The following is an 11,231-nucleotide window of genomic DNA, read 5'->3' as shown; positions in this document are numbered from 1 at the left end:
CACCGGCTCCTCTGCCCCCGCAGAGCTCCGAGGACATTCGCTGCAAGTGCATCTGCCCCCCATACCGGAACATCAGTGGGCACATCTACAACAAGAATGTGTCCCAAAAGGACTGGTGAGTTGGGCTTGAAGCCTGGGGGGTCAGCCCATGAAAGCCACCAATGCTCCAGAGTTGCCAGCTGGTGCTAAGGCAGCAATTCCCTGCCTGTGTGTTTGCAGAGGGAGCTTGGTGGGTGATGTTCAACCCAGGCCAGGGGCAGTTTTTAAACAGAAATTGAGGAATCTGGGATGATTTCTTAACCCATGGCTCTTGGAAGATGTAAGGTGTACCCTCCAGTCCCCCTCACCTGGACTGGATCCCTGAAAAAGGCACTTGGACATCTAACCCAGGACTAGCTGAGCTATGAGAGGAACTCTTAAAACCAGATTGGTGTTATCAGCCTGAAAGGAGAGCTGGGACACACAAAAATGTCACCCCCATGTCCTTCCACAGAGCACTGGTTTCACCTTCACCTTGTCCTGCTGCTGATCTTGGTTTGTTTGTGCTGCAGCAACTGCCTGCACGTGGTGGAGCCCATGCCAGTGCCTGGGAATGACGTGGAGGCCTATTGCCTGCTGTGTGAGTGCAAGTACGAGGAGCGCAGCACCACTACCATCAAGGTAAGGGCAGCTCTCTCCCCGTGCCTGGCTCCTTCTACTGGCCATGCCACGCCAGCCCAGGCACTGCTGCACTGGTGGGTTCCTGCAGAAGAGCCCAGAAAGAGAAAATCAAACTGTGGGCACACTGTGGCAGTGCCAGGAGCTCACTCTCTCAACTCCCTGGAAGGAGGTTGGAGCCAGGAGGGGATTGGGCTCTGCTCCCAGACAACCACTAACAGGACAAGAGGACTTGTCTTAAGCTGCACCAGGGGAGGTTTAGGTTGGACATTAGGAAGAAATTGTTCACAGAAAGGGTGATTACATGTTGGAAGGGGCTGCCCAGGGAGGTGGTGGAATAACTGTCCTTGGAGGTGTCCAGGGAATGACTGGATGTGGCACTCAGTGCTCTGGGCTGGGTAAAAAGGTGGGGATCGGTCACAGGTTGGACTCAACAATCCCAGAGGTCTTTTCTCACCTAACTGATTCTGTGATTTCTGTGTCAGAGTCGGGAGTGCTCCTGGCTGTGAGGAGCTGCAAGAAGAGTCTTCTTGCTGGGGATTTGACAGTGCCAAGCACCTCTGAGGAGGGACCCATCTCGTTGGTGTACTCTCACATGCAGCACGTGCCCTGAGCTGGCACAGTGAGGATGGTCAGCACAGCCTGTGCAGTGACAGCACATCATCAGCCCCTGGCAAGGGCAGGAGACCTTGTGAGCAAAACGAGAACAGAAGAGATTTAACAACAGAGGCAGCTGCAAAGGACCTTTCTGACCTCTGTGGTGCTTCTTACCCAGGGTGCTGATCCTCTCCCTTGTGCTCCTTTCCAGGTGATCATCATCATCTACCTGTCGGTGGTGGGGGCCCTGCTGCTGTACATGGCATTCCTGGTGCTCGTGGACCCCCTGATCCGCAAGCCCGACCCCTACACCCAACCCCTGCACAACGAGGAGGAGAGCGAGGTGAGGGCTGCAAGGGGCACGTGGGTGGCTCTGGTCGTGGTGCAGACAGGAGGACAAGAGAGGGGGTGACAGGGAAACAGTGACCTCCTGTCTGATCCAGTGAAGGACCAGCACTGCTGCTTTGTGGGCACCCACACAGGTGAACACTTAGATCAAATCTGTGCAAGTCATGCAGAAGCAAAGGGAATAATCAAAGTTCTAACCTTAAAAGTTCTCAAAGTTCTAACCCTAACCCTGTCCTCTCTGGCAGGGGGTGACTTAGTCCCAAGTGGCCTGAATTTGGTATATCTGTCTAGATGGAACCAGAACTCAAACGGATCCTGTTTATGCAGTGTCCCACCTGGAGTCACTTGGTGCTGAGCTTCCAGGGAATGATGGGCTTCAGTATTTGCTGGAACATCTTATAGGCACATCAAAGAGCAGCCTCGAGGGGCTGTTTGACACTGCTCTGAGGCTGGGCCCTCTTGTATCCAAGCTGTTGTTCCTTGTGCTTCTCCCCAGAGCAGAATTTCATTCAAATCCCATCTTTCTGTGGGACACTGGCATACAAATCTTGGTCAGAAAGATCAGGACCTAGCAGCAAAGAGAGAGCCTCTGTCTCTCTCACATACACATTTTGGGGGAGGACAGATTTCTTCCTGCATGAAATTCCTGCAATTTTAGCACTGGATCAGACTGTCCTTTTTACATTTTAAGCACAAACTATTTGACTCAATTCTTTCATACTGTGATATAAGTGAGGAGTAGCTGCTCCAGTGTGCCCAGGCCCTCCATTACCACCCTCTGCTGAAAAAGGAGGTCCTGCAGGAGGAGATAAATTGGATCCTAAAATTGTGGGTTCGCTCCCTGCACCACAGCTATGATTCAGAGTTAGATCCAGGTGCACTCTGTAAATGCCCGGTGTTAGGTGAGGTTTATATCTTAGTCCAGTGTGCTGGATTCTGGACAGGCCTTGGTGCTCATGTGCCACAACGGACGCCCATCCACGACAGCAATCTCTGGCTCAGTTCCAGGGGGGTGATGTGGTTCACTGTGGCTCCTTGCAGACTCTGAGCAGTGGATTTCTAGCAGAGCTTTAGCCTTAGTGCAGCTCCTCTCCTGGGGACTTTTATTTGGGTGGTCCCCAAGAGCAAGGAGTTGGGGGCCTGGCGTTGAGGGGCTCTGGAAAGGTGGTTCTCCCTCAGGACAGCTCAAGCCTTGAGTTGCTCTTTCAGTGGTAGTATCTCCCCGAGTCAGCTGCCTCCCTCTCCTGGGCATTCCCTGGTGCCCTGCACTGCCCCTTTGCCTTGCAGGACGCTCGCTCCTTGGCTGCAGTGTCCACCCCGGCTGGAGCCCGAGCCAACACGGTGCTGGAGCGCGTGGAAGGGGCCCAGCAGCGCTGGAAGAGGCAGGTGCAGGAGCAGAGGAAGACGGTGTTTGACCGGCACAAGATGCTGAGTTAGATCCCTGTGGGCCCTTGGCATCACTTCCAGGACACGGGACAGCTTCTGGTGCAGCTGGACAGTGATGGCCCTCGGGACACTATGCTGTGGACTGAAAGCTCGAACCCTTCCCCGATTTACCGTCAGCCCCAAATGCCTCCTCTGGTTCTGCCCCCTGCCCTTCCCCTCTCAGAGCCCAGAGGCTCCTTCCCCTGCCTGGCTGATTCTGGGGCTGCATGTGGAAGCCCCACACTCCTGGGGCTCCATCAACCCACCCCACATCAGACAGGGATCTCAGCACGAGCGCTGGGAGCTGGCTGAGTCTTCCTCGGATAAAAATAGTGGGATAATTTTGATGTAGGATAAATTATGTGATGCTCCTCCAGGATGAAACAGCCACCTCCTCCTCTTCCTCCAGTGTGCACTGATGTTAACTGGGCATTGTGGTGCACGTGTGCAGCACTGGGAGGAAGAGGAGGAGGTTCCTGCCAGCTGCTGCTTCTACTTATCCTGGTGCAAATGGAGAGATTTCCACACCCCAGTGAAGTCTGTTCAGGTTTACACTGGCACAACCAAGGCAGCAGCTTGTTTGTGTGCCAGCGAATATCACCAAACCAATTGGTACCTGCACCAGTGAGAGTCCAGCAGGTAAAAACAGCGGATTTACATTTATATCTTTTATTCTTTAGCAGTGGGTAAAAACCTCCTGGGGAGAAACCTTTCCATTTGTACCCATGCTGGTGACCCTTGGTGCTCTCCCAATGAGGGCAGAGCATTTGTGTCCAAGAGAACCAGGGCAAAGGCTCTACTGGAGCACTGGAAACACTTGTCTGGGCCTTGGGGCCCTGGGGGAGGGACACTTGTGCTACTCAAAGCACTCTGAGAGCTCTGGCCAGACTTGGGCTGTGTGGAGGAAACCAAAGTGATTCTGTGATGTGCACGCTGAAAACATTTGGAACGTCAGGAGGTGCTGGAGGTCATCGTGTAGCATCTCTGTATTAAATGCAGACAAAGATCCACTACCTGTGTGGCTTTTTTTCAGGGAAAAAATCCCCTCCTGCCAGGCCTGGGACTCTCCAGTGCCTTCCAGTGCCCAGCAGGTGAGTTGATGCCACTCAAGCCAGAGCTGTGGTTATGGCACTCGGGTGTTGGGGCACTGCAGGTGTGTCCCTGGGTTGGAAAAAACCCTCTGAGGTCATCCAGTCCAGTCTGTGACCATGATTATGACCCTGCCAGACAACCCAAACAGAAGATCCTAGGGGCCTGTGTGTTCCCTAGTTCCCCTCCAGCACCTCACTGGGCCGAAAAGGACTCTGAGCTCCACGTTACACTGAGGTCACATTTTCCTTGAGCTATCCTTGTTCCCTGGAGCTCAGTTCTAGACCTTTCTCCCCCTTGTAGAAATCCCATCTGTCCTTCCCTCCAGGTGGGAATCCCTCATGGACACAGGATGTGGTCCCTGGGAACTGATTTCTTCCCTTCCTCGAGGGGGGAACAAGGAGCTGGTGAGAGGCTGAGCCGGCACGATGGGTCCATCTGGTGGCCACCACCCACCCCAAACAGCACCACCACTCAGGGGGTTTGGTGAGCAGCAGCCCCAGACCTTCCCTTGACCCTCCCAAGAGCAGCTCAGAAATGGGATAGGAGGGGAGGAAAGGAATGCAGTTTGGGTGAGTTAGAAAACTTAGGGAAGGGACGATGTGGAGAGGCTGCCAAATGCCTGATTAATTACTTGATTTGTTAATTAATTGATCAGCTTTGTCCTGTACATCATCCTCCACGGGAGGAAATATTTTCTGGTGCCCAGCCTCTTCCCCTCCCTGTACCCCCTCTGTTGCTCACTGGGGCATCCCCCAGGTGGGCACATCCTGGTGGGCCCTGCTCCTGGCCCCATCCACATCCCATAGCAGTGGTTCCCATCCCTTGGCAGATGCCAGCAGGAGTCAATAGTTTAATTCCTTATAAAAAAAAGGAAATGAGAAAAATAAAGGACCTCTTGGAACAAAACCCAGCTGTGCTTTGACAGCTGTGCTCAGGTGCCTGCCGTGGTCCAGATGTCGATGCTCCGGATGATGAGCCACTCGCTCTGGGCCTGGGTTACCCGGATCCTCACACATTCCACGGGGCCAGAGATGCTCCTCTCCAGCCCCCGCCGGTCCAGCGTGCCCTTCTCAAAGGTTCCCACTGGGATGTAGGTGGAGCAGTCGCGGCCATCGCGGCGGCGCTGCCGGCCCAGCTCCAGCACCCCCGCACGCAGGAAGTCGCCCCGGCGCTCCTCGGAGCCCGTGAGCACCCGCACACGGCTGACCTGGGCCGGCTGCTGGAACACCACCGAGAAGACGCTGCCAGCTGCTGGGTCCTTCCCCCAGAAATACCCCTCTGCTGAGCTGTAGGCCTTGAGGGGCTTGTAGTGCTCGAAGATGGCCATGCTGGTGTACAAGGATGCTGGAGGGTTGTCCGGAAGGTCCAAGGCGTCGGCCTGGAAATCATCATCTTCCAGCCGGTTGACGGTGCCCTGGAAGGAGGAGTAGAGGCCCATGTGCTGGAAGAGGGACGGCTTGAAGCGGATGACGTCCTTCTGGGTGAGCAGGTTGCGGAAGTGCACCAGCAGCCAGTCACAGGGCATCTCCTGGTAGAAGAGGAGGAGGAAGCGAGCCAGGCGAGGGAGATCGCTGGAGTGGTAGAGCTTCCCAATGTAGCCCAGCTTGGAGAACTCCAGGGTGGCCCAATTGGAGCCCTCCTGGGAGGCCAGAGCCTTGCGGATGGCCGTCAGGAAGGACCTGGCGCACCACACGTCGTCCTCGATCATCAGGTAGTAGGAGGAGAGGTTGGCGGCGAAGGCGAGCAGGAAGGCGTAGTCCACGTTCTGCTTGGAGCGGAACCTCACCCGCTCCTCAGGGTCGTTGAAGTTCCTCTTGAGCCCTTCCAGGGTGGGGTAGAGCTCTTGGGGGGCATGGATGAGCAGCAGCCGGCCCAGGAGGACGTGGTGAGCGAACTTCTGGGCGATGCTGAGGGCGACGCGCGTGTTCCAGCCGGGATCCTTGTCGGCCAGGTGCACCACCACCACCATCTCCTGCAGCTCCTGCTCTGTGGACTGGCTGAACAGGGACTGCAGTGTGGCAGGGAGGTAGAAGCCGCGCGGCCGCTGCACCGACGCCAATCCCACCGCCAGGAATTCTGCACGGCAAAGCAAAGGCGTGAGCTGGGATGCATCGTGGGGAGGTTCTTCCCTGCAGGCCACGAGGAGGGGGCTCCAAAAAGCTCTTCCCATGGCTATCCCCCATGGTTAATGCTGTTTATAACCCTGTGTCCAGGGCTGCAGGGTTCTCTCTGAGCTGAAGCCCCCCCATGTCCCAGAAGGGGCCCAAATGTGAGGGAGAGGATGGGATGAGGCAGCAGGGGCTCCTCTGAAAGAGAAATACTTGGGGAAAACACCTTAAAATAAAAAGCCAAACTTGGAGAAGTAACAGTGCAGAGTCTACAGGGCAGGAATGGCACGTTGGCGTGGCTGCACATCCTGGAAGTGTGCCCTACTCTGAACCTTGTGGAGATGCCCCGCACTGGATGAGACATCAGTCCTACCCTCCCCACGGCCCAGCAGGGGTTCAGCTGCTCCTGCTGCTGCTCTGTGCAGCACCATCCACGTGCTGGTTCCAGCGCAGCCTCGTGTGGGGCTGCCCCAAGTTCCTTCCTCTGGGGTTTGGGCAGGAGCTGCTTTTAGTGCACCTGCCAAGAGCTTGGCCCACATCTCCCCCACTGTGTGGGTATCCCCATGATCCAGTCCACCACCTCCACAAGAACCTCAACCCCAGGGAGGTGGGATCCCAGCCACCCTTCCCACAGAGGTCTGGGAAACCCTAAACACCTGCAGTCACCCCAGTGCCAAGGTGTGGTGCCATGGACCACACTTGGAGCATGTGGACCATCCCCTACCCCTGTAGCCCCTAGAGTGGTGTTGGCAGGTCCCCAGAGCCCACCTGGGTGTTGGCAGGTCCCCCACCCCAACAGGGTGGACACAGCCCCTCCCTGCCCCGGCAGCAGCAGTGACGGGGCAGGTCCACGCTGGGACGTGCAGCTGTGCTGGGACAGATGTGCAGACCCAGAGCCCTGCTCAGGCGGGGGTCCCAAGCACTCACTTTTTCGGGGTGGCAGGGAGCCAGCCAGGATGTGGTAGGAGACATTGTGGAGTGTGGAGAGCTCGTCCATGTCCCTGAGGATGCGCTGGGCTCCTTCTGGCTGCAGCATCTGCAGGATTGTGTCGCGTGTCAAGCCCCTCAGATCCACCTGGGTGGGAGCCACAGGGAGCAAGGTCAGACCCCAGAGCACGACAGACACATAGGAGCAAGGGGAACGACAACAGAGGTCCCAGAAGTGAGGGGGAACCCCTGTCCTGCCCTCCAAGCTCCTGGATTCAGGGAGACCCCACTGCTCAGGACAACTCCAGGGACAGAAGAAGGCAGAGCTGGGCTTTGGGAGTGACGTGGTGCAGGGAAGAGAGCAGAGCTGGGGTTGGGGTCTGTGTGGGGCAGGAAATGATGGAGGATGCTCCAGTGGCCACTCCAGTGGGACATCAGTGGTTGGGGACTTACCTCCAGGGGATCCTCTTCCTGCTGGCTGCCCCCATGGAGGAGGAGGAGGAGGAGGAGGAGGAGGAAGGAGGCTGTGAGCACAGCGGTGAGGCAGCGCTTCAGGGAGAATCGCATAGCACCGGGCTGGCACTGCTGAGGGCTGTGGAGGAAGGGGCGCATCAGGGAATAGCCAAGGAAAACCACCATCCCCTGGATGGAACCCTGGGGCAGCACCTGGTTGAACCCCTGGGACTGATCCCTCTGCCCAGAGCACCCAGGGGTGCACACCCAGGGGCAGCCACGGGGCATCACGGGGCACTTGTGCACGGTCCCCTTGGGGCAGGTGGGGCAGGACACCCCAACTCAGCCAGAAAAAGTCCGCCAGGTACAAAATCCACCCCCCTCTCCAGCCCCATAACACCCAGGCTGCCCTCAGACACCCCCACAGCATACCCAGAGCTGCAGACAGAAGAAATGAAGGTGCCACGTGCCTTGGGGAGGGCTTTTGGGTCCCGGGGACACCTGTGGGGCAGTCATCAACACCTCGGGACTTGGCACCGAGCCCTGGGAAACACTCAGATCTCAAATGAGCCCGGGTTGCTCTTCCAGTACCATGAGGATGAAGAAGCTCCCCCAGCCCCTCCTGCCTGCCCTGCTCCCCTCCTGCCTCCAGGCAGGCCCCGTCCCAGCCACGTCCCCTGCTTGGAAGAACAAGAAAAGTGCCCCTGAAGGGACAATGTCACCTCTGAGAAAGTCATGGTGCCCTTGAGATATTTTACCTTGTGGCAGAGGTGTGGCAGAAGGCAAAAAGACTCTGTGTTTGCCTGGTTTTCCATTTTAAATATGACTAGGGCTGCCCTGAAACAGGAGAAGCCTGAGACCCACCCAGTGCCCATCCTGGCAGGGCAGACACACTCAGCCCCATCCGCTCACAGCACCTCAGTTTGTATTGGTCAAAAGCATCTTTGAGTGCAAACGTGGAAGGAAAACCCTCCTAAACCTTCACAAACCAAGGCTGGGCTTCCCAGGACTTCTCCCTAAATACCTCCCTGTATCCACTGGGATGCTCCCAGCCCACCCACAGGCCCCAGGCAGCAATGCAGCACCTCTCTGGCACTGCTCCAGCATGTGCTGTTCTTATTTTAAGGAGAACCTCCCCAGTTTTCCTGCTCAGGAGTCCTTTGAGGGGCTGTCAGCACCTCTCCAGGCAGGTGCCCCCGATGCCACAGGCAGCCTGTCCTTGTGCCACTGCCCTCACCCTCCCAGGAACACAGAGATAAACACTTGGCGACTTGGAGACAGGGAGCCGCGCCCCGGCGGCAGCACAGCCCATCACGGCCCATCACAGCCCAGCACAGCCCAGTACAGCCCATCATGGCCCATCACAGCCCAGTACAGTCCAGTACAGCCCATCATGGCCCATCACAGCCCATCACGGCCCAGCACAGCCCAGAACAGTCCATCATGGTCCATCACAGCCCATCACGGCCCATAATGGCCAGGGAGAGCAGAGGAACCTCCTCCTCTGGGCTGGAACTCAGCCATGGGAGAGCTTTCTGGAGCACTGGGAGGAACAAGCTCCTGGAGCTGCTTAAAATCTCTGTGCAGAGAGCAGGGGAGCAAAGCCTCCCCTTCCCCCACAGCTCTGGGACATGGGGAGCTCATCAGTTTATGGGGGGCAGTGCTAGGAACCCATCTGAGCCACGGGGACATCATGCCCTGAGGCCACCCTGGAGGTAGATTTCTAAGGCCAGAACTCTGGGATCTGAGCTGGGAAGGGCAAGGCTTGGCAGGTGGCAAGGGCTGGGCGTTGGTTACTCCGGGTGGCCAAAGGTTCTTCTGGCTACTGGGGAGTGTCTGGCTGCCAACGGCCCATCCTGCATGGAAAAACAAGGTGCTGCTCAGCACCTCCAGCTCCCACACGCAGCAGCTCCCTGAAAGGAGCCCACGGGGAACAGGGGCAGAAGCTCTAGCAGGGCAGAAGGTAATGAGCTCTGCCCCATAAATGGCCCCCTAACTGGGCTTTGGATTTTTACCTCCATGGAGAAACAAAGAAGCCCGGCTAGATGGGACACCCCACGGGGGTGGAGTGACCCTAGGAAGCATCCCTGTCCCTACTCCTGTCCCAGCACCTCACACACCTTTCCCATAGCTCAGCACCCCACTGGGGACGTCCCCAAAAGCCACCCTGCTGTAGGGACACTGGCCAGGAGGAGCTGGCTGCTCGCCTGGAGCCAAACTACTCCGCCTTGCCGGGAGACTGCGGAGCCAAAGGGGCCGTGTGCCGGAGCAGCCGTGACTCAGTCCAGAGAGGGGAAGGGACTGAGGGGCACTCACAGCCTGGCCCCACGAGCCTGTGAGGAAGGGCTGGATGATCCCGTGAGCTGGCGGCTCCAGCTGCTTCCACTGGCACTGGGAGAGCAGGACTGGTTGCACAGAGAGGAGGGAATAGCCAGGGCTCCCTGTCCCACTGTCAGCAGTGCCTTTCCACGCTGGGGGAAACTGAGGCACGGATAAAGGATTAAAGCTGCATTACCCAGAGGCATGAACACCAGGTCACCTGCAGCACAGGTCAGTGCCCCTCCCCGCCTCCCTGGGAGGGTCCCCGGGAGGGAGAGGGACAGGGGGTAACCCAGAGCCAGAAGCTGAGAGGGGTCACAGCAAACTGTGGCAGCACAATGTCCCCGATGGGCAAATTGCCACCATTTGGGGCTCCTGGGAGCCAGCCCGGGGTCCAGCCCCACAAGCTGCGGGTGTCTCTGCTCCAAGGGCGGTTCCACAGGGGGCAAGGAGGGGAAATGCCGTATTTCGGTAGCACACGACTCCGGGAGGCAAAGCCTTCGGTCAGCACAGGTGTCCCACAGCCCCACAGGCATAGGCAGCTTGGTAAGGGGACACCTGGCTCCTCTCTGACCCCTCAGCCCCCTCAGGCAGCCCTTCCCATGACACCAGAGCTGGCTCCTGCCCAGAACCGCTCCGGATGTGCCCCCCGAGGCGGCAGAGACTTACAGAGGGGCGGCAGCCTGGCAGGACGAGCGGCAGCCTCGCTGTCTCCGGGGTGCTCGGCCCTGGCAACTTCCCCAGGCTGGCCAGACTCCGGATTCTCGCTCGGCAAAGCCCCACCCCGAGCCCTCGCCTGCCTCCCGCAGAGGAGGAGCATCGGTTGGAGCCTCGGGAACCGGCCAGGCCGGTGGGGACCCCGGTGGGACGGGCCAGGGGCCCCGGCCCCAGTGGGAATGGCAGCAGCCTCAGGACGGGCATCCCACGATGGCACTGGCTGTACCCCACCACCCCCATCTCCACTGGTAGCATCACCCCCCTTCGAGGGCTCTTGCCAAGCCTCAGCATCCCAAACTCCAGCTCAAACCTGGCACTTTGGTGGAAACACACAGTAAGTACATCGAGCTGGGCCTGGACACGGAGCAGGCTCAGCTCTTTGCCTGTTGGATTTTCAGCTCTTGGGTTGAGATGGCAAAAACCTCTGGGGCTGCTGAGCCACAACTGAACCCCCTGGCACCCCAGGGCAGAGCTGACTGCCTGGATCCTACCCAGGATGCACCCCTGGGACACCACGGCTTCCCCACACACCCCAGGTCCCCTGGAGCATTGGACATCACAGCTGGGCTGGGATTGAAGCCCCTTCTA

General features: G+C 58.1%; 2 protein-coding genes across 4 annotated transcripts in view; one reads left to right on the top strand and one right to left on the bottom strand.

The window, feature by feature from the left end:
* The window catches only part of TMEM9 (transmembrane protein 9), an 8,113-nt gene extending 4,073 nt beyond the window's left edge, over positions 1-4,040 (top strand). For all 3 annotated transcript variants that reach the window (XM_027904761.1, XM_027904762.1, XM_027904760.1), the window contains 3 exons: positions 552-660; positions 1,466-1,597; positions 2,890-4,040. In XM_027904761.1, the coding sequence (XP_027760562.1) occupies positions 552-660; positions 1,466-1,597; positions 2,890-3,039 (391 nt within the window). In that variant the 3' untranslated portion in view covers positions 3,040-4,040. The remainder of the gene's footprint in view (positions 1-551; positions 661-1,465; positions 1,598-2,889) is intronic.
* Positions 4,041-4,700: 660 nt separating this feature from the next.
* Positions 4,701-7,778, bottom strand: LOC114068544 (alpha-1,6-mannosyl-glycoprotein 4-beta-N-acetylglucosaminyltransferase-like). The gene is made up of 3 exons (XM_027904757.1): positions 7,608-7,778; positions 7,155-7,302; positions 4,701-6,195 (listed from the first exon to the last, which is right to left on the bottom strand). The coding sequence occupies exons 1-3, from the start codon at positions 7,764-7,766 to the stop codon at positions 5,051-5,053; spliced, it is 1,452 nt and encodes a 483-aa protein (XP_027760558.1). The 5' UTR covers positions 7,767-7,778; the 3' UTR covers positions 4,701-5,050.
* Positions 7,779-11,231: the final 3,453 nt, after the last annotated feature.

Source organism: Empidonax traillii, unplaced genomic scaffold, assembly GCF_003031625.1.
Source record: "Empidonax traillii isolate 1590-97213 ecotype Southwest subspecies unplaced genomic scaffold, ASM303162v1 scaffold1085:size188410, whole genome shotgun sequence".
Lineage (NCBI taxonomy): Eukaryota > Metazoa > Chordata > Aves > Passeriformes > Tyrannidae > Empidonax > Empidonax traillii.
This window is presented reverse-complemented; position numbering and strand designations above follow the sequence as displayed.